Genomic DNA, 22,788 nt, shown 5'->3' with positions numbered 1-22,788 from the left:
ACAGTAAGCACCAAGTTGATTTGTCCAGTGTCCTTACAGGTGCTGCTACCAGAGGCTGTCCTTACCAATGGCCAAGATGCCACCCTTCCTCTCATTGGCGTCTGAGCTGGAAACCAGTTCAAAAATGTGATGGTTCAGCTGGTCATAGAAGCGAGTAGACTCCTCCTGACTCATCTGCAGGGGAAGATGTGCACAGACAGATTTGTGTATTTGTAGGGATGAAGATTCGGATGGAGAGGGGGCAGGCACAGTTCAAACCAAAGACAAGGTTATAGCCCATTTCCACAGCCTTAAAGTGAAAGGCAGCTGATCACATGACTCCTGCTTATTTAACAACAGCTCACTGATTCTCTACTCTACAGCAGAAAAGAGCTTGTCTTAAAATCACCCTAACACCAGGGGCACACAGGTCAGTATCTCTGACCTCAACTATGGTCTGTTTGGAAAGTTTCAGACTTATCAACTCTCCAGATCCACCCCAACCACTGTCAGAGACAGAGAACCAAGGGGCTGGTGATAGGAAAGAAATCATACAAAATAAACAGCTGACCTGAGACCAGAACATGTTACAGAAATGTGCAGTCCTTGCAAAGGAACCTGCACCCTCCACGGACCTGGAAGCTAGTGTCCTCTCAAATGCTGGGCCTCAGTGGCGACCTAAACCAGAGGTGGCACACCAGCCACGATCCCCCAGGACCGGCCCCGAAGCACCACAGACCAACCTCTCGAAGTTCCATGGTGACATAGTGCTGGAGCTCCTTGGCTGCTTTGGCCCTGGTCTCCTCATTCCGGCTCTTCAGCCCACTGGCGAACTGCTGCAGAACGCTCACGTTGCTAGATGTGGCGGCACCGGCGGTGGCCGTGGCAGGGCCTGTCCCAAGCATCTTGCCCTGAGGTTCTTTGGGGAAGAACATCTTTCAATTTTTTACAGGCTATTTGAACCTGTTTCTAGTTATGGTGTAGCTCAGCCTTTAGCACACACCTTTAATCCCTCGGGCTGGAATACAGACACACCCTCAGTAGTTCGTACTTCTACTTTACTTGAAGTGAGTACTTTTAAAGTACTAAAGTGAGTACTTTAACTCTAAACAATGAAGGGTAAGTTAGTTTGAGAGTGATGTCAAACTAATTGAAAGACAGATTAAAGTAACAAATCAAAGAAAGATCTGACAGAATAAGATATGCCCAACTCTCACCAGAAGAGAGGAAAAGGAGTCTACTCTAGGGAAAGACAGTCCAGGAGGAAGAGTACAGTCTAGGAATACAGTAGAGTTCATGGAGAAAGTGCAGTGGAGTGAGGGAGGGCAGAGCAGCACAGAGGGAGAGGGAGAGGGAGATTCACAGAAACAGACTGAAGAGAGAACAAGCTAGACACAGGTAAAGACAGAATGAGGAGACAGAAGATTAGAACGGATTGCTAGAGTTAGTTCGAGGCCAAGCAGAGCGATTCAGGAGAGGCTGAGAAGCCAGAGTGAATCAGTCAGCTGGGAGAAGAACTCAGCCAGCCAGCGCTCAGAAAGAAGAAAGGATGAGCTTACTCGGAGCAAGTCTCAGAGGCTGAACACATTTCAGGCCTAGATTAGATTGTGTGGAGGCCAGAAGCTTCCAGGACTGGACCAAGGTCAGCAAATGGAGGCGGTGAGCCACACAGACAATTAACACGGGTGAATAAAAGTTACTTTTACACATATTTTTTCAAATTAAAAATTTTAAATTTAGATTTGTTTATACACACTCACACACACAGCACGGGTGAGGTGAGAAGAGAACTTGCAGGAGTTGTCTCTTTCCCCCATGTGGATCCCAGAGATAAAACTCAGGCTGTCAATCCTGGCAGCAAGCACCTTTGCCTACTTAGCCATCTTGCCGGCCCCTTTAGACAATCTTTTTCTTTTTTAAAGTCAGCCTTATATCCACAGCATGACCTTGAACTCACTCCACAGCTCACAGCCTGGAACCACTGGCTCCCACCCCTGAGCTGGGACTTCCAGGGTGCTGGGATTCCAAGCTGGGTTCCGTGCATGCTTCGAGCATTCTACAGAAACTGAGCTTCCTCCTCAGCCTCATCCTTCAACTATGCTAATGAATTTATCTGTGGCCTTAATTCGTAACACAGATTTCCACTCATTCATGCCAGGTACGGGACTCCAGAAACTACCTGGGCTCAAATCCTGAGGACAAGCTACATTCCTCAAGGGAGACACTTAAGATTCCTCAATTTCTATGGCACCTCAATAGAAGGAACGGGTACCTAACTCATGGGTTAAGGTGAGGACTTACATGTTTAAAAGTGTTTCTGGAAGTGCAACACACAGCTCTTCACTGCTATTTTAACTACTGTAGATGTGGCCTAAAGTCAGGTAGCAGAAGTAGGGCGGTAGAGAGAAAGCTAAAATAAGATTTCTCCCTTCCTCAGACTGTCATTTGCAGGAGTGTGCTGACTAGTCGACAGCAGTCTTGCCCAACAGAAATATCATACAAGCCATGTAAGTAATTTTGTGTTACTTTATCTTATGTATGCATGTGTGTGCGTGTGTGAGTGTATGCCATGTATGTGCCGACGCCTGCAAAGAGCAGAAGAGGACATCGGGTTCCCTGGAGCAGGAGTCGCAGGCATGTATGATCGGCCTGACAAGGCACTGGGAATCAACTGGGCTCTTAAGTGCTCAGCACCCCATGTAATTTTAAATTTTCTAATAGTCAAAAGAGAAAACAGGTGAAACTGATATAGTGTATTCGACCCGATAATTCAAAACCTCATTTTGATGTTTTATGGATATAAAAACTTATCTTGATATCTTCCTCATCTTCTTTTCTGAGACCAAAATCTAGCATTCAGCTATCTCAATCTGTATCGGTCCTACCTCACCATACATGTGGCTACAGGCTGTTGTACAGCGTGGTACATCTGCACAAAGCACTAGCTAGCTCTTCTCAACCGTGGGTTCCGAACCTGTAGAGTCTTCCGAGGGTGGTAGAAACATACTGGGGGATGGGAGGGATACCTCGCTGAGGAAAGGAGCTTGCTGCTAAGTCTGATGACTAAGTTTGCTCCCTGGGGCCAACAAGGTGAAGAAGAGAACTAACGCCTATAATTTGTCTTGACTTCAATGTGCACACCACAGCATGCATGGCACCCCCATCAATAAATAATGTGGGGAAACCCTTAGTTTGAGCTTAATGTTAACAGGTTTCTTTTTCTTGTCATTATTTGCTCTACGATGCAGTATAACAACCATTTACGGTGTTTGGCATTAAAAGCAAGATAGGCATGATTTAAAGCATACGAAACGATATATACAAGTACTGCGCCAAAACATATGAGAAAGAGGCATTCACTGGGTTAGGACGGCAGTTCTAGAACGAACACATACACACAACAGAGGAAGTGGCAACACACTTAAATTGTGAGCTAAACGAGATCACTCATTTTTTCAATTATATGCTGTTTGTCCCCTCAATAAGTTTATAATCCGGGGGGCCACAATAAAGTGGCCAGCCCACTATGCCTTAACAGTAACATAGACCTATCCTGCCATATTATACTAGAAACCAAAACAATTCCCGAAGCACTCTGGTTTTGAATGAATCTGTAAGACACAGTCTAACATGCACAGAACTGTGAGTTCAATCCCCACCATGGCATAACCAGGGCATGATGTCACACATCTTTAAGCCCAAGCACTGAGGTGGAGGCAAGAAATTCAAGGTCATGCTGGGGTGGAAGGTAAACACAAAACACAAGAAGTAAATAGTGCTAAAAAAGCTTTCAAATGCTACCCTGCTGAGAGAATAAAATACTAGAAAAGGAACTGGACCTTTCTAGGGAGGAACCACTACTGAGTGTGTACGCATGAGAGGCAGCGGGAAGGGGGCTGACTTAGACTTTCTACTCTCATCATGGTAACTGGACAGTTACTTGAAGGTTTACTCACAAGCCAGCTGCCCCAGGCTGGATTCAAAGCAACTATTTGAGTCACATATCCCAAAGGTTCTGATGAAGCCTTAGGGGAATTCGAGTTGAAAGGTTAAAACGTGAAATGAGGGCGTGACCCTGAGGCCGACCCTGCGTGGGCGAGGAGGTATGGGTCCCTGGTAAGTCTCCAGGGTGAAGTGTAGGGGGCTGATCCCAAAACTGGAGCTCCCAGGGACAGGCTCCACCGTCTGTAGGTGGGTCCGCAGTTCCAGGTCCTGAGACCGTGAAAGAGATCTAAATGCGCCAGGGCAAGCCCGGAGTAGATCCGCCGGCCTAGGGGTCTTCCCGAGGGCGCGGGGCTGGTGCTGGGGAGCTGTACGGTCCAGACAGGCGGCTTCCCGGGCCTCCCCCAGCACGGCCCACAATTGCCGTGAGTCTGGACGTCCCGCCAGCCGCAAGAGCTCGACTCCAGGCCCCAGACTCACCGCGCGGCTTCGGCCACCGCCTCAGCTACCGCCGCCTGAGCCGGTACCGCCGCTTCAGGCCCCCAGCCTCACCACCCGCCTTCCCCGCTGTCTTCTAGGCCCGGGAGGTGAAGAGGGCGGGCTCTTAAGCCCTACAACCAATCAGAGGGCGGAGAACGAAGATAGGGCGGAACATCCACCAATAATTGTGAAGAATTGGAACTTCGGGACCGGCTTCTCGGGGGCGGGGATTGTTCAAATAGACAAAACATGCAACCAGTGGCAAGCAAAAGGAGGCTAAGGAGTATTCCGGAGAGCCAATCAGTCGTGAGTTGACTTCGGTCACTTCCCCACACACACACATCCGGTACGTCGCTACTACTAGTCCGGTCCATACACGTTGTGACCGTGTGGAGCCACTGTTTGATACCTTGAGGACGTGTTGAAAGACCTGGGGAGAAGAGATCAGGAATCGCGTTCGGGATGCTGAGAAGGGGCTGGGTGTCCGACGTCCTCGAATTACAGCAGAAGATATATCTTGAAAATCGGTTCACTGAGGGACCCGTGCTTTCTACTTTGTAAAACTGCAAGTTTTTAAAATTACTCTCACTGCCGCCACATAGCCTTACTTGTGAGCCCATTCTCACGAGTAAGATGATCTCCAAGAACTACTTTAAATAAAAGATTTTAAAGAAAAACCCTGTGCTGGGGATAGATTAGTCGATAGTGCTTGCCCAATAAGCATGAAAGTTGTGGGTTCAGTCCCCAGCACTGTGTTAAGCGCACGCCTGCAACTCCAGAAATCTGGAAGTGGAGATTAGAGGATTAGAAATTTTAAGGTTGGGCTAGAGAGATAGCTCAGTTTTTAAGAGCACTGACTGCCTTTTCAGAAAACCTGCTTTCAGATGGTGACTCAGAGTTACTTGTATCTTTAGTCCCGGGGAACCTGATGCTCTTATTCTGGCCTCTGTCGCACACGTGGTGCGCAGACAATCATTAGAAGTTTTCAAATAAAAATTAGCATATCTTTTATTTTCATCTTTATTTTTTATCAGTGTTTCACTCCACACTGAAAATTCCTAAGAAGCTTGAGTTAAGAATTTGAATGAAGGGGTTGGGGATTTAGCTCAGTGGTAGAGCGCTTGCCTAGGAAGCGCAAGGCTTCCTAGAGGTCCCCAGCTCCGAAAAAAAGAACCCAAAAAAAAAAAAAAAAAGAATTTGAATGAAATATTAAATACATTAATATTAAGAGAAACGTGAAGCTATTAATAATAATACAGATAAATACTAATAAGGTAAAGATTTCCAATGAGTTAAAAAATGTTAAATGTTTTAAAATTAAAAAAGGAAAAATGCCCCAAAGTACAAGTTAGACAACGCTTTATAAGACATTGATACACTTCCTAGATATTAAATTGGAGAAATGCCAACTAAAATGTAATGAGATTTGAGGAAGGCACACTTATTAGTTGTACAGTAAAAAGAATTGTTGAAGAAATAAGATTTCAGAATATATCTACGTGCCAGATAGGTGCTCATGGGTGGCCAAGGAACCAAATTGGCAGGTGACCTAAATCCTTTTCCTTGTCACTTTTGGTTAAGGTAATTTATCCTGAAATAAGGCGTTCCTCTGTAAACTGCATTTTCTTCACTATGTCTAACTTTTTTTTTTTTTTTAAAGACAGTGCCTTGCTACACATCCCTGACTGCCCTAAAACTTTGCTATGTAGAGTTCCAGGTGAGGCTGGCTTCCAATGGAATGAACTGGGTGCAGCAAAGAAATCAAAACAAGCTGCCCCATGGGTGGAAAAGGGGAAAGTTTATTTCAAACTGCCAAGGCTGTTTCTTGGGAAAGCAGAGAGAAGCTGGCGGGGGTGGGGTGGGGGGTGGCCATGTGGATGATTTATGTGATGTGGATGGATGGATCTCCAGGGTTATATGGGATGTGTACCTGGGAGAAAAGGAGTCTGGGAGCTGCCAGGAGGGGCTGATGAAGTCTGGAGGCTAACTTCACACCTCAGTCATATGTTAATGGACAGCCACACCTTTTGCCAGAGATAATCAGAATAAGACTCTTTTTAGCAAGTAGGTCCTGTCTTTAAGCTCCTAAGGGAATACTGGTTTTTGTTTAAATGCCAGACTTTGGGGAAAGGAATTTCTCAGGACCTCATACAGACTGCTGTGACCCGCCTCTGTCTGGCCCGCTACCCCCCATCACGGCCCCTTCATCTGAGCTGAGATTACAGGTTTTCACCTCCATGCCCAGCCTCATCTTGATTTTACATTGTTTCTCTTTCCAGTCTTTTGAGACACCTGGTCTCACTAGGTAGCCCTGACTGTCCTGGAACTCACTATGGAAACCAGGCTGGCCCCTAACTCACTGAGATCCTCTTGCCTGGGCTAAAAGGCGTGTGCCACCGTGCCTGGCCTAACGACAGTGTGTTTTTTTCATTTTTTTTTTCAATAATTTTTTAAATTCACTTTACAGCCCGATCACAGCACACACGCGCACGCGCGCGCACACACACACACACACACACACACACACACACACACACACACACACACGCTCCCCGCCTCCAGTCTGTGTATTTAATCAATTCAAGGACCCAGCTCTCAGGAGGCAGAAGCAAGTGGATCTCAAGAGTTCCAGGCCAGCCAGGGTTACATATTACATAGTGAGGCCTGTTAATCCTGCCGGGGGGAAAAGGAGACAACTATGAAATTTCGAGACCGATTTGAAGCAAATTTGATTTTGTTAGGGTACACCCAAGAGCTGCCAGGGACTGCCTCCTAAATCAGGTTAAAGGGAGAGACCAGTCCTGAGAGTCTTTTCTTGAGCCCCTTTTAAAGAGTAAAATCACAAGTGTGTGTGTGTGTGTGTGTGTGTGTGTGTGTGTGTGTGTGTATACATATATATATATATATATATATATGTATACATACATATCTGTGTACTTGATATTTCTCCAGTGTGATGCATAAGAAACCAATATTATAATTTAAAAACATTTTGAAATTAATTGGATACCTTGTTAACAAGTATTTATACATCTGTAATCCTGGCGCTTAGACAACCGAGGCAGGAGGATCTTGAGTTCCAGGCTACATTTGCTGCTGTGTCAAAAAAGTAAGAGAGGGCCAGCAAGGGAGCTCAGGGATAAAGGCACTTGCCATCAAACCTGAAGACCTGAGTTCAAAGCCCAGAGCCGTGGTGGTGGAAGGGGAGAACCCAGCCCTGTGACTGGTCCTCCGACTTAGCATTTGTGCACCACACCCCCAACAAAGAAATGTTTAAAGAAGCAAAGTAACATTAAAATGTAAAATGTAAAGTAAGTAGTGGAGAGGAAGCTCACTCGTGGAGTACTTGGTGTTCTTTCACAGGCCCCAGGTTCAGTTCCCGTGTCTGGTACTTCACAACAGCCTGCAAGGCGTAGGGTTGAGATGGTAGATTATCTGCCTAGCGTGTGGAATCCCCAGCACCACACACAATACCTCGTGTGTGGGTGGATGCTTGCAATACCAGCAATCAGGAAGAAGTTCAAGGTTGGGTCGGACTTTCAAGGTCATTATGGGCTACACTGCCAATTTCCAGACAGCCTGGGCTAAGTACCCTGTCTTTTTATTACTGGATTTTATGTCGATGGGTGGCTTGCCTGCATGTATATCTACTGTGATCTTGCATGTATGCAGGCTTGGTGCCTTTAGAGGCCAGAAGAAGGGGCCAGATCTCCTGGGAATGGAGATACAAAGAGTTGTGAGCTCTTAGGTGGGGTAGGACTCGAACCCTGCTCCTTTGGAAGGGCACCCCAGTGACCTTAGCCACTGAGCCATCAGCCCTGGCCCTGTCTCCAAAAACAAAACAAAAAAAATCTTGTAGGTCTTTACATCTCAGTACACAGAAAACTTCCTTTTCCTTCTTTACAGCTATAAATGCATATTCCATCACATAGTAACCATACTTCATTTTCCAAGCTCGTTGTTTATGAATCCTTCTTTTTTCTTCTTCCCGTCTCTCCTCTCGTCTCGTCTCCATTTCCTTCCCATTCCTCTTCCCTTTCCTCTTCACCATTTCCTTTTTGCAGGGTGTAGTGGCATACACCTTTACTCCTAGCTCTCAGGAGACAAGAGGAAGGCTATCTCTGGGTTCAAGGCCAGCCTGGTGTACAGAGGGACACCAGGACAGCCAGGGCTACACAGAAAAACCTTGCCTTGAGAAACAAAAAGACAATCTCATGAAGCTTGGGTTGACCTCAAACTCACTATCTAATAAGGGATTAAGGGATTGTCCTTGAATTCTCTTCCTGTCGTCATCTCCCAAGTTAGTTTGTAGGACCACAGAGATGAACCACCAGCTCAGCATGTGCACACTATGACCAAAGTAGGATTTATTGGGGGTAATCTCTCCCTCACAATGAGTCTTATTTCTTATTTTAGTAAGTGAACCTGCCCAGTATAACGCAAAGCGACACGCCCTGAAATTCTTGGAGTGCTAAAACAGTAGGTTTTTTTCCAGTGACTTGCTTGCTCTTAGAACCCGCGCTCTGACCTTTGACCACGCCCTTCTCTGATCACGCCCCTCGCCGGCCTTCACCCGGCCCTGCCCACCCAGGCCTGTGTTTCCCGGCCGGCCTCCTGAGGCCGACGCACAAGATGGCGGCGCCGATGGCCCGCTGGAAGTTGCGGGCCGAGGCCGGCTATTGAGTTGTGGCACAGGGAAAGGGACCCCAGACAGGTCTCGCTCAGGTGACAGGTGAGCGGGCAGCGCCGCTGACCCCGTGACGGTGCATGGCCTCCTCGTTGCTGTCTCCAGTTTTTACCGCCCCCCAAACCCTGCCCCGGGGCGGAACCAAAGGTCAGGCCAGTCTGTCCCGCCTATCTTCGTCTCGGGGCGGTTCCCGTGAGTGGCTCACTTTTAGAATTGAGTTTAGCCACGTGTAGCTTCCATGGCTGCGGTACAGGCCCCGGGGGAGAAGATTAATATCCAGGCAGGAGAGACGACCCAGGTCGGGGACACGGACCAGCAGAGGAACGACTGGCCTGAGGAGGACAGGCTTCCAGAACGATCCTGGAGACAGAAGTGCGCCTCCTATGTGTTGGCCCTGAGACCCTGGAGCTTCAGTGCCTCACTCACTCCTGTGGCCCTGGGCAGTGCCTTGGCCTACAGATCCCAGGGTGTCCTGGATCCCAGGCTGTTGTTGGGTTGTGCAGTGGCCGTCCTGGCTGTGCACGGGGCTGGCAATTTGGTCAACACTTACTATGACTTTTCCAAGGGCATTGACCACAAAAAGAGTGATGACAGGACTCTGGTGGACAGAATTTTGGAGCCCCAGGATGTTGTTCGATTTGGAGTCTTCCTCTACACCTTGGGCTGTGTGTGTGCTGCTTACCTCTACTACCTATCCACCCTGAAACTGGAGCACTTGGCTCTCATCTACTTTGGAGGCCTGTCTGGCTCCTTTCTCTACACAGGAGGTAAGAATCGGCCTGTTTCCTGCTCTGAGGTCCCCAGTTGCCTGAACTGGAAACTGCCACTTTCCGTAGGAATTGTAGAAGTGTCAAAGACGCCTTACTAAGGTAGGCCGCTTGACTGGTGATCAAAACTGTCTGTATTGTGGGTACTTTGAAACCTTAAGTTGTGAAGATTCTGGCTTGGTAGTGAACATTACTCACCCACTGAAGACACGGCTTAGCCTTTAAGATCTCTTACGGTAGGGAGCTGGAAATACCCCTACAGTTGGCCGAACAGTTAAGAGCACTGACTGCTCTTTTAGAGGCCTTGAGTTTCCTAGCAAACACATGGTGTCTCACGACCAACTAAAATGGGATCTGATGCCCTCTTCTGGCATGTCGGGATACATTGCAAACAGAGCATTCATATACGTAAAATACAGAAATAAATAAACCTTGATACTTACCTGGCAAGGGAGATGGCATGATCTCAAAGGAGTTCAAAGGCTGAGGCTTATCTGTTGCAGTCCAATATGCTGATCCCTGTGATTTCCCCAAAGATGGGAACTCAAAGGCAACTGTACCTAAAAAACTGTGTGTGTGTGTGTGTGTGTGTGTGTGTGTGTGTGTGTGTGTGTATTATTGCTCTTATAGAGGACCCAGGTTCAGTTCCCAGGACCCATGCTGACAAACATTTAACTTTAGCTTCATGAGATCCAACACCCTCCTGGAGCCTCGGCGGGCATCAGCACACATGTGCACACACACATCAATACAATTCTTAGAACAACCAAAAAAAAAAAAAAAAAAAACCCATAGCGTGGGCTGGCAAAATAAGATAATGGCCCCCACCACAGAGCCTGGTGACCTGAGTTAGATCTCCAGGATTCATAGGTTAGAAGGGGAGAACCAACTTATGAAAACTGTCCTCAAAACTCTTACGCACCCACTCAAAATAAAAACGGCAATGCGTAATAAGAAGGCATAGTATGACAACTATGTAAGTTACTAACGTCGTCATTTAGTCTGTCTTTCTGCCATCTTCCCTTTCAGTCTTTTGGGACCATTGTGTGTCTGGTCCTTCACTAACTGAAGTGTGATGCAGTGCGTAACCAGGTGTAAGAGGTGGTAAGTGCCATGGCGCAGGGCAGAGAAGGGGACAGGTGACTGCTTTAAGTCGTTTGATTGGTATGATGGCAGTGAGAGATGGTGGAATTGGTCATGGGATGCCTGCGAGTAGAACTCTAGGTAAAGGGAGCCGCAAGGGCCAAAGCACCTGCGTAATAGGAAGAAATGCACTGTGTGCACGGGGGAAGCAGTCCAGGGGTGTAGAAGAAGAGAGGAAGACGTGTCTGGGTAGGGGTAGGCAGGCTTGCAGGCTGTATAGGCCCTTTGGGCTCATGCACGTCTTTACCCTGAGGCGCAGGAGCCATTGCAAGGCAGTGAACAGCAGTATGGAGTCATGGTTTGAAAGAATCTCTCTGGCTGGGATTAACAGATGAGCATGGTGGACAAGGGTGGGAAACAAAGGCCCAAGTCAGAGGCCGTGAGCAGTCCAGGCAAGATGTTCAGTGGCTTGCATCGAGGTGGTGGCCACAGGAAGGTGAGCCAGGTTCCGAATGGACTTTGGAGGTAGACAGCGTTGGCCAGTGGACTGGATCTTAGGTAGAGACACCACAGAATTAAGCTTGACTCAATCAGGTTTGGCCTGAGCCACTGGAAGGGTACAGTTGATGTTGTCCTGCCACACAGAGGAGAAAGGCAAGACTTGGAGGGAAGTCAGATCGACTCTGGACATCCTAATGTCTGCTAGAGCTCCAAGTGGAGATGGGAGAGGGTAGTTGGATAAAGCAGCCAGGGGTAAGGAGGAGACTTGGGCTAAAGAGACAGATATTTGGAAATCATTGGCTTATAGATAAAATAGGGTTGGTCAGATGGTTAGAGAGAGTGTTGGTAAAGAGCACAGGACCTCCAGCCTAAGAGGAGGGAAGATGAGGCCCATATAAAGGAGACTGAGGGAGTGGGAGGAAAATAAAAGACAGTAGTTGCCCGCAGCCAGGTGTAAAGTTAGGGCAATTCAAAAAGTTGAGGCAGCTAGGCCGTGGTGGAGTGTGCCTTTAACCCCAGCACTTAGGAGGCAAAGGCAGACAGATCTTGAGTTTGAGGCTAACCTGGTCTACACAGTGAGTGAGTTCCAGGATAGATAGGGCTACACAGAGAAACCCAGTCTCAAAAAAAAAAAAAAAAAAAAAAAAGACCAATAACAAAAAATGTCTGAGGCAGAGGCAGGCAGATCTGTAATACCTACATGGGAGAATGAAGCAGAAAGTTTCATGTAAGTCACACAAACACTCACACACACACTTGAGGATAGCCTTAGTTACATAGTGAGGTTCTGCCTCAAGAAAAAAAAAAAAAGTTAAAGGAAACCTGTAGGCCGCTGTGGTAGAAAGTGTAAGGGCTGTTGAAGGAGAGCCTTCTGTGTTCCTCAACTTTCCATTGCTGTGTCAAACACCTGAAATAATCAGCTTATTGGGAGGAGAGGCTAATTAGCCTAGAGGCTGCCAGTTTACGGTTCGTTGGCCTATGACTCGGTGTTCATGGCTGGGATCCATGCTGAGGAAGTCTAGTTATCTTTTGTCTGGGAGCGAATAGAGGAAGAGGAGTAGGCTAGATCCAGGTCCCAGTGTCTCCTCCACGTACACATCCCGTGACTGGAACCCCCTACTCTTTTTTTTTTTTTTTTTTTTTTGGTTCTTTTTTTCAGACCTGGGGACCAAACCCAGGGCCTTGCGCTTCCTAGGCAAGTGCTCTACCACTGAGCTAAATCCCCAACCCCGGAACCCCCTACTCTTAAGAATCCCTCCACTGTCTAGTGTGATGGCACATGCCTTCAGTTCCAGCACTTCAGAGGTAGGAGTTCAAGGCCAGCCTGGTCTACGGAGCTTGTTCTAGGATAGCCAAAACTACACAAACTTTGCCTTGAACCACCCTCTCGGCAAAAATTTTAAAAAATGAATAAAGTTTTAAAATTCTACCACTGGTCTGGAGAGATGGCTTAGCAGTTAGAGTACTTGTTGCTTTTCTGGAGGACTCAAGTTTAATTCCCAGCACCACCACGTCAGGCCACTTATGGCCTCCTGTAAATAAATCTTCAGGTCCACAAGCCCCCTCATCCTCTCCTGATCTCTATAAGCACCTACATGTGTGTCCATCCACTCACACAGATGCATGCACATAAATCAAAATAATTGTTAAAAACAAAATATTCTACCAGCCCAGGAACTAAGTCTTCAACACATGAGCCTTCTGGAATTCTTCTCTGACCCATGACCTTGTTGAAGTGACATTTTAACCAAACCTTGAAGGAAACAGAAGTGGCCTGAGTAAAGGGCCAGCAAGTGCAAAGGTCTGTGGTCTGGTGTGGTCCAGGGGAGAATGAGGCCCTGGTGGAGGGACAGCAGAGGTTACAGACAGGACAGTCTGCTCGCCCTTTCCCAGCTGTCAGCTTCTTCCCTCACCCTCAGCCTCCACAGCTCAGTCCTCCCCTTGGCTCAGTCCTTTGGTTTCCTTCCTTGGCTTGGTCTTTGGTGATTATAGCCAGTGTTACTTGTTAAGCTGGCAACTGCCAAGTGTGATAGAAGCTGGGGACTGGACAGCTCCCGGTGCTCTTTTTACTCGGGTCCAGCATGGCAAGTGTGTGTGCCTTACCTGTGAGCCACACCCCTGCTCATCCAGCTCTGTCACTCCTAGAAGTCACTTCTGAAGTCAAATTCCTGGTTGTCTCTCCAAAGACACCCCCATTACCTGCAGATTTTCTCATTTTACTCAGTGGCATTATTTTTCTCTTCGTGTGTGTGTGTGTGTGTGTGTGTGTGTGTGTGTGTGTGTACATGCATGTGCGTGTGTGCACGTGCATGAGTGCGCATGAGTGCACAGGCCCTCCTATGCTAGGCGGGCACTCCACCTCTGAGCTGCATCTCTAGCCCACTCATAATTCCATCCTTCTAGTTCTTCAGGCACAAAGCCATGAGTATCCTTACTAGCTTTTCAGGGGTTGTTTTTGAGACAGGGTTTCTTGTGTAGCCACGGCTGTCCTACAACGTGCTTTGCAGGCCAGGATGGTCTTGAACTCACGGATCGCACCACTATGCCTGACCAGTCTCTTCTCATCTGGGACCTAGCACATCAGCACGTTGTATTTCTGTTAAAAGTCCATTTGAAATCTGACCACTGTTCCTGTGTCCTGCCTCCACCATGATCCTCTCCCACAGTACTGCGGAAACCCCTGATGGTTTCTGTGCATCTGCCCTCATCCCTTTCCGGCTACTGTCTGACCGTCAGCCACAGTTACCCTGTTAGTGGGAGGCAGCTGACAGCCCTGTCTAACTCTCTTCAACGTGGCTCCGTCTCATTCAGAGTAAAGCCCTCCCGGCCGGTTCTGGCCTGCCTTCATCTTTTCTCTTGGACCTGGAGTATGAAGGCACACACTTGATGGGTGCCAGTCTCTCTTTTGGAATGTGCTTCCCCATCCCCGTGTTGCTTAAGTGAACCTCCCTCACCTTCTCCCTCACCTTCTCCCTCACCTTCTCCCTCACCTTCCCTAGGAGGCTTTGCTTTCTATCTCATTTTAAATCACAGTTAGCCGTAGCCGGTGATGTTCCACGTCTATAATTCCAGCCTGGGCTTACAAGGGACACCAACCTCACAAAACAAAACAAAACAAAACAAAACAAAACAAAACAAAACAAAACGATAAAGGTGGAGTGTCAAAGAGAAAGACAAGCACATGCGTGAGTGAACACAACTGCATACATGAACATAACACGTCTCACACACGTAAGTTAACCTACTCATACAGTGTGCAGTGAGCAATTAAGACTGACATTTATTGGGCTGGAGAGATGGCTCAGTGGTTAAGAGCCCCAACTGCTCTTCCAGAGGTCCTGAGTTCAATTCCCAGCAACCACATGGTGGCTCACAACCATCTGTAAAGAGATCCGATGCCCTCTTCTGGTGTGTCTGAAGACAGCTACAGTGTACTCATATATAATAAATGAATAAATCTTAAAAAAAAAAAGACTGACATTTATTGAGCATTATCTGGCTTCTCTCTGTCTGTCTGTCTGTCTGTCTCTCTCTTTCTCTTTCTCTCTCTCTTTCTCTGTCTCCTCGTTCTCTCTTTGGTTTTTTGAGCCAGGGTTTCTCTAGTCCTTGCTATCCTGGAACTTGCTCTGTAGACTAGACAAGCCTTGAACTTACAGAGATCTGTCTGCCTCTACCGTCCAAGTGCTAGGATTAAAGGTGTACACCACTACCACCACCCAGTTTATCTCTCCTTTTTTAATACCTATTTTTACTCTGTGCACATGTGTTTTGCCTGCATGTATATATGTGCACTAGGTACATGCAGGGTCCCAGAGTCAGAAGAGCATTGGTTCCCCAGGAAGTAGAGAAGTAGAGTTATAGGCATTGTAAGCTGCCCTGTGGGTGCTGGGAATCGAACCTGGTCCTCTGGAAGAACAACCAGTGATCTTAACTACTGAGACATCTCTCCAGCCCCATAGATTTTCTTTCAACATTGGCTTTTGCTGGTATGTAATTGATGTGCAGTAGAGCATGTTTGACTTGGTGGACCTTGACAGGTGTAAACAGCTGTGTCGTCCTTGCATTTCCATCATCCCCCAGAGCCCACTCTATCCTCAGCTGTGCAAGGTAAATGCTCACGGGGCTGGTTCTGTGTGGTCTAGAGCGCCGTGTGGAGGGAACTGTTGCTATGACTACTTACGACTTTGTTTATTGCAGCATGGACTCTGCTTGCTTGCTTGCTTTTGGAGACAGGGTCTCTCTACATGGCCCTGGCTAGCCTGGAATTCACCGTGTAGACCAGGCTGGTCTTCAACTCTCAGAGATCCTCTTGTCTCTGTCTCTAAGGGACTGGGATTAAGGGTGTGGTCACCACTCCTGGCCTCTTGTGAGTCCTTGTGTCTGCCTTCTTCTGCCCGGTGTGACGTCTGTGGAACTCACCATGTTGTCGCGCATGTCAGGAGCTGATTTTTATTGTTGAATGGTGTCTGTTGAGGGACACGCCACACTTTTGTTCTGCTCACCTGTTCAGGGACCTTTGGGTTGTATCTGTGTTTTTTCTGTTGTGACTGAACATTCATGTTCAAGTTTTTTTTTTTACGAGTATTTGTGTTCATTTCTCCTGAGTAAATGCCTGGGAATGGAACTGTTGTGGCCTCCGCTGGGTGAGCAGGGTGACATTTAATCCTACAAAGAGCTGCCAGCCCCTTTCAGCAGTACCTGCACTGCTCACACCCCAAGCCACATGGTCTGCAGGTTTGCCACCTTTTCCATGAGTTAGCCTCTGTGTGTGTGGCCAGACTGACCAGAAACCAGTGATCCTCCTGTTTCTGTCTTTCAAGTGCTAGGATTACAGGCATGTACTACCACTTGGCCCTTGCCAACTTTTTGATGTAGGTCTTAACAGATTAATTCTAGCTGATGTGTGAAAGGGGGCCCAGTATTTCACTGTTATCTCCTTCAGAACATGGTGTTGCAAGGGGTAGGAACACTCAAAGAGAGACTGCCATGCGGGTCCCATCTCTAAGTCAGGAGGTACTTCTGGTCTGTCTTGGGCCATGTCTCCCACACTGAGAGTGCTCTTTCCAAAGGTTCAGCCATGTTACTGCATCAGATAAACCAAACGCTATCAGACCTTTCTTATTCCTCAAGTAGGCTTGTGCTTGGCTTTAGTGGAGGACCCACTTGCAATCAGGACAGGTTTCTGTTGTGTTGTGCTGTGCTGTGTTTTGAAGCTCATTAGAGTCAGAGAGAGAAGCAAACTGTAAATCTAGCTGCTGGGAGGAGAGGGATGGAGAAGAGAAAGAGAAAGAAAGAAAGGAGAAGAGAAGAAAGAGGAAAAGGAAGGTCATGGTAGGAAGATAGCCATGTGGTGGAACGTGAGGGCTCAGACAAGGACTGAGAGAGTCTGCAGTATTGGGGGAAGCTTAGGCTTTGGCCAGTGTGCAATAAAGAGAAGCAAAAGGAAGTCAGTGAGCATGCTCATGGCTGAGGCTCCATGTCACCTTTTGGCTGCTGAGCTGAGGGCTGGATCTTTGCAGCACCCAGCTAGAGGTCAGTTCTGTCCCATCCAGAGCCCTGCTATGGTGTGTAGGTCAGCGAATAGACTGGAATAGAGGAGCTGGGCCTGGGAGGAGGCTTCCTGAATACCTGCAGTGTGCAGGGCGTGTGTGTTCCCTGGTTCTGGGTGCTTCCTGGTGCCAGGGAACTGAGGGGTCAATGCCTGTGGTACTTGTAGGGATGCTGCATTCAAACAAAAAACCAGGGGCTCTCAGTCATTGCCAGCAGGCCCACACTGCTTCTGGGAAGGTGAGGTTGGCCAGACCTTGGTCCTTGGTTCCCATGGTTTTAGATCCCCTGCAGACCACTGTCACCTGTCATTTCAGACTGGTTAAAAAGTGATCAGCTATCCTGCGGCCATGCATTTTAATGTCATTAGATTTAAATAATTTTTTTTAGATTTATTTATTTATTTTGTATATGAGTACACTGTAGCTGTCTTCAGACACACCAGAAGAGGGCATTGGATTTCATTACAGATGGTTGTGAACCACCATGTGGTTGCTGGGATTTGAACTCAGGACCTCTGGAAGAGCAGTCAGTGCTCTTAACCACTGAGCCACCTCTCCAGCCCTTTAATGTCATTAGATTTAGAGACTTCACAGGGTCATCTCTTTGGCCAGCTCCCACCATGACACAGTCGTAGTGGGAAGAATTCTTGAGTTAGAAGTGTTTGTTACTGTGGCTGTGTTCACTGCAGCCCCAGCACCAGGTACTGGGGAGCCAGCTGTGACAAGCCAGATGCTGGGATTTTGATTCCAAAGACACAAGGTCGTTGACAGTTTGAGTGTGTGTTGGGAGAAAGGACAAACCCAGAGTTTTGAAGATGCTGGAATAGTGAGGGGTTCTTACAAAATCAAAAGCCATAAGGAGGGTGTGGCAGTATTCCAGAGTAAAATGGCCCTGTTGGACCACAATGGGGTGTGGTATGATACTGGGGCTGGAGGGAGGGAGTAGGCAGGCTTTGGAGCAGAGTGTCACTAGGGATGACGTGGTTTGACTGATGAGAACCGCAGAGGGCACACTGCATGATAACCTTCCCTGTTTTCTTCTTTACATGGGTGACAGTTTCTTTCCATAGAAGTTAGAGGCTGTGAAATGCTATGGTGTCTTAATGGGGTCTTTCAAACCAGAAAAAAGACTCAGGGGCAGGGGTGGGACGGGGAGGAGGCAAACTGTACATTTTGCCTTGCAGGGCTGGAGAAGGGCAGAAGAAATCAGTGCACTGGACCATAAAACCCTTTGTGTTCTTAGCTTCTGTCACCTCTGTGAACCTGGAGCTCTGGGCACTTTGTGGCAGGAACTTTTTTGGGACAAATCCTAAAAGGCAGACTTGTTGGGCACCTGGCAGTTGGACTCAGAAGTCTGAGTCTGTTGGGTCCTTTGGGGGTGCTCCAGTGATTGCTCACCCTCTAGCCTCATCAGACATGTGTTCTCTTGGACAGCCCCTCAGTGTCCACCCTTGATTCACTCCGCCTCTCTGGCTTTTCTGGCCGCAGGAATTGGATTCAAGTACGTGGCACTGGGAGACCTCGTCATCCTCATCACTTTCGGCCCGCTGGCCGTGATGTTTGCCTATGCTGTCCAGGTGGGGTCCTTGGCCATATTCCCTCTGGTCTACGCCATCCCTCTGGCCCTCAGCACAGAGGCCATTCTCCATTCTAACAACACCAGGGACATGGAGTCTGACCGCGAGGCTGGCATCGTCACGCTGGCCATCCTCATCGGGCCCACCCTCTCCTACATCCTCTACAACACGCTGCTCTTCCTGCCCTACCTGATCTTCACCATCCTGGCCACGCACTGCAGCATCAGCCTGGCACTGCCCCTCCTCACCAGCCCCATGGCCTTCTCCCTGGAGAGGCAGTTCCGCAGCCAGGCCTTCAACAAGCTGCCCCAGAGGACGGCCAAGCTCAACCTCCTGCTGGGGCTTTTCTATGTCTTTGGCATCATCCTGGCACCAGCAGGCAGCCTGCCCAGACTCTGAGGAGACCAGCAGCTCCCACCACAGCCCAGCCCCTCCTCAGGAGGTATAGAAGCCAAAGACTGAGAAGGGGTGCCAGTGGCCAGGGTGGGTGCAGGCACAGACTCTGAACTCTTGCCCTTGTGTGTCGGGATGATCTTCCTAGAGATAATCTGCTTGTGATTTGTGTCCCAGGTCACGGGGAACCCTGAAACCACTCTAGTGTCTGAAGAGGAATTGGACGCACTGTCCCTGTGTTATTTATAGTCTCCACTAGAGGGTGCTGTTAGGCCACTTTAGGATGGAAGGCCCATTTCCCCTCTTGTTCTAGACAGAATGCCCTAACAATTTGTGAAGGAGCTGTGTCCCAAGAGAGCCGTAGTGACTAGGCATGGTACTGCCCTGTTACCTTGGCACGTAGGAAATTGTAGTAATTGGTGCCAGGTCCCATTTACACAGAACACCTGTCCCCTGAATGTGCCACCTGCTGGAGAAGGGCCCTCATGAACAGCATGTGCTCCTGGCTTTTGTGTAGTTGGTGGTTCATATGCTTCTGTCCTTCACGTCTCCTTTCAGTCCTCACCACTGCGGAGGAAAGGGTCAGATCACCCTGCAGCAAGACAGCTAAGCCTGGGGTGGTGAGAAAAGCACTCCCCTCTCGGTAACACATGGCATGGGGCGGTGAGGGAACTGCTTCCCTCTGTGGACTCCACTAGGGTGGCAGTAATTTTGGGGACCTGAAGCAGTCATGGGATGGGCATTTAAAGCCCACAGGGCTGGTCTCCTACCTGGTATTCCTCCTGCCCAGCATCTCTGCCTCCATTTGTCCCCAGTATCCAGACAGTGGGCAACAGTAACATGAGTCAGGGACACTTGCCCACATCCACAGAGCCACAGGATGGGCAAGGCAGGGGCCTCCTGAGTGTACAAGCCAGTGGATGACAGTCCCGGCCCCACTCAGCCAGAATGAGAGGCCATGCCAGTGAAAGAACTAAGAACATGGTTCTTCATCTCTCTGTGCTTGGTTGCCTTGTTCAGATAGTGGGTGGCTTCAGCGAGGACCAGAGGTGTCTCAGTCTCTCCTGTCACACCCGTCTGAGTGTAACAGCATCTTGCATGGAGATGATCACACCATCTCCAGTGTGCTTCCCTCTGACCAGCTGTCCTGGAGGGTGCTTCAGGCTCTCAGCCTGCAGAAAACCACCTTGACGTAGCACTGGGTCACTTCCTTGGGGAAACGTTTAAACATTGCCCAGAGTTCCTCTGTAGTCAGGGTGGTTTGTCTACCAGAGAGCCGGGGTCCCTGAGCTCGAATCAGGGTCCAGAAACCTAGGAGAGGAATATTCTTTCCTGTTCTCCCCAGCACGCTGGGTTTGTGGCATCTGGGGCTTTGCAGTGTCCTGCCTATGACCCCTGCTTGGGGCTGACAATTTGTCACCCAGAGCCTGGAGGACCAATGACTCTCACTGTCCATATGCCGGGCCTGATATGTGGCTACCCTCATGAGAACTGTGTCAGCTGCTACACCGAGCTCTGGTGCAGATTTTAAATGCCTATTTTTATATACGATCCCCAGAGGCCATATTTGATGCCACATTTTGTATACAGACCACCATAATTTGTATTATGTCTCCTGATTCAATGAAGGTTTCCTGTAAATTTATTAAAATAAGAGAAAATACATGTCCGTGGCTTCGTGCTTCCTCTCCCTCCACTGCTTCTCTTCCTGGAAATGCACAGAGACTTCAGGGGGTACCAGGCGTAGTGGTGCACAGTTTTAATTTACCGCACTTGGGAGTCAGGCTGGCGAGTCTCTGGGAGTGTGGCCAGCCAGAGATACACAGTGAAACCTTGTCTCCAAAACAAAAACTCATTCCAGGACTTTAGGATAGTGCTGTATGGTAGAGGGTCGCTTCATTACCAGTGACGAATTTGGGAACTGTTTGACCAGGGTTGATGGTTTTGTGACAATTTGACATAAGCGTGACTCACTGGAAGGGAAGCCTCAGTTGAGAAAATGCCTTCATAGGACTGGGCTGTTGGCAAGCCCATTGGACAGTTTTTAAAGTTAGTGATTGATGTGGAAGGGCCCAGCCCATTGTGGGTGCTTCCATCCCTGGGTTCTATAAGAAAGCGGGCTGAGGAAGCCACGAGGAGCAAGTCAGTAAGCAGCATCCCTCCATGGCCTCTGCATCAGCTCCTGCCTCCAGGTTCCTGCCCTGTGTGAGTTCCTGCTGTTTTCCAATGAACAACAATGAGAAGGTGTAAGTCCTTCCCTCACGAAGTTGCTTTGGTCATGGTGTTATATCACAGCATTGGTCACCTAGGATAGGGGCCATTAGGGATGGTGTCAGGGATCATTGAGAGCCAGCTAGCCAGACCCCATTAACCACCCCTCTTTCCATCCCCACTCACATTTTTCCTCTGCTAGGTCACCATGCTGATGGATTAGGAACATGTAATAGATGGAGTGCGTTTACGTTTTGGCTAGGCATTTGACAATATATCCTTACGAACGAGGCAGAGATGTGTGGATTGGATATCACGGTACTTAGATAAATTCCCGAGGCTGAACGCACCGTGGGAGAGAGCTGACAGATCAGCGTGTCAGTAGCGGCAGGGAAGGCAGCCTTCAGCAGCACACTGAAACAAGCCCTGCCCTCTGCCCTCTGCCCAGCGAGACTCAACACCTGTTATTAACAACTGGAGTAAGGCAGCCCAGATTGAAGCTTCCTCTGAGGACCGATAACTAGGATGCTCATGAATCAGAGAGCTGCTTTCACAGGTCAAGAGAGAAAGTGAGCTTGAGCAAACGCAGAGCGATGCACTCAGGTCTCTCCCCCCCAGATACGATTAGGAAGGAGGTGCCCTGGGACGGAGGGCAGATGTGGCTGTGGGTTTTAGAATGACTCTAGGCTACATGGTCACGCACCTTTACCATTTGAGTCAGATTTATTCTGCTCTCCCAGTGAGTAGCAGGGAATCCAATTCCAGGAACCTCAGGATCTTCCCCTGCCTGTAGGGTTGGTCACTGGGGACCAGTAGGGGCCTGAAGTCTGGGGTTTTTAGCTAGGCCTTCAGTCCTTCCATTCACCAGCTGTAAGGTTGCCTCTCTGCTACCTGGTGCTGGGGTTCAGGCCTGGAATCCACCCTGAACCTTGAAGGGTTCAGGATGCCCTGCCTGACAGGTACCCTGGGCCTATGTGGGGATGCTGGCTTTTGCCACCCTGTGCCCATTTTCTACCTGGGGCTCTGTGAACTATCCTTTATCTGGTCTCCCTGTTCACCTCTGCTGCTCAAACATGCCTCTCTTCCACATGTTCGCTGAACCCTTGCACAGTGTCCCACCTAGACGACCTTGGAAGCTCAGGGCTGGCCTGTTCTGGAGGGGAAAGAATCATGAACCCACCATATGCTGTCCCACTTTCTGTATTAATAACCACATCCACACCGGAAGCTGGCCCTAACCTCAGACTAAGACAGTGATGACCTTGGTGAAGGCCTATGCTACAGGAGATACACAGGAAGGAGATTATGGTTCAGAACAAGAAGGCGGAAGCCATAGCTGGTTTTCACGGGCTGGACTTGAACCTGGACACCTTGTTTGCCTTGGAGAGACTCAGTGTGGAGACAGATCAAGGCATATCACGGAGATGTGCACTTGGATCTCAGAAGTACCTTCGACAGCACATAGAGTGCAGATGAATGGAGTTATAGTTAGGGCAACTACATTTCTAGGTGTGCATTTATGTGTGTGAGTATTGCATGGGTAACAACTGTAGCAGACATTTTACACGTTCTCAGTGTGGGAACCATACTTTGAAGACATTATTAGCAAACCAGATCTT

The 22,788-nt window shown here is 48.5% G+C and overlaps 2 protein-coding genes across 5 annotated transcripts in view; one reads left to right on the top strand and one right to left on the bottom strand.

Annotated features, from left to right (window-relative positions):
- Nucleotides 1–4,439, bottom strand: part of Mtor (mechanistic target of rapamycin kinase) — a 109,454-nt gene extending 105,015 nt beyond the window's left edge. The window contains exons 1-3 of the mRNA NM_019906.2: nucleotides 4,402–4,439; nucleotides 723–898; nucleotides 66–174 (exon numbers count right to left, since the gene is read on the bottom strand). Of these exons, the coding sequence (NP_063971.1) occupies nucleotides 66–174; nucleotides 723–884 (271 nt within the window). The 5' untranslated portion in view covers nucleotides 885–898; nucleotides 4,402–4,439. The remainder of the gene's footprint in view (nucleotides 1–65; nucleotides 175–722; nucleotides 899–4,401) is intronic.
- Nucleotides 4,440–4,646: 207 nt separating this feature from the next.
- The window catches only part of Ubiad1 (UbiA prenyltransferase domain containing 1), a 28,064-nt gene continuing 9,922 nt past the window's right edge, over nucleotides 4,647–22,788 (top strand). The window contains exons 1-2 of one of the 4 annotated variants that reach the window (XM_063287833.1): nucleotides 4,647–6,118; nucleotides 18,477–20,623. In XM_063287833.1, the coding sequence (XP_063143903.1) occupies nucleotides 6,034–6,118; nucleotides 18,477–18,964 (573 nt within the window). In that variant the 5' untranslated portion in view covers nucleotides 4,647–6,033 and the 3' untranslated portion in view covers nucleotides 18,965–20,623. Of the gene's footprint in view, nucleotides 6,119–8,127; nucleotides 9,958–18,476; nucleotides 20,624–22,788 lie in introns of those variants that run through there. The other 3 variants (XM_039110098.2, NM_001107993.1, XM_039110099.2) reach the window with 3 other exon arrangements.

This window comes from Rattus norvegicus, chromosome 5, assembly GCF_036323735.1.
Source record: "Rattus norvegicus strain BN/NHsdMcwi chromosome 5, GRCr8, whole genome shotgun sequence".
Classification (NCBI taxonomy): domain Eukaryota; kingdom Metazoa; phylum Chordata; class Mammalia; order Rodentia; family Muridae; genus Rattus; species Rattus norvegicus.
Note: the sequence above shows the minus strand (reverse complement) of the source record. Positions and strands in the feature narration are given on the sequence as shown.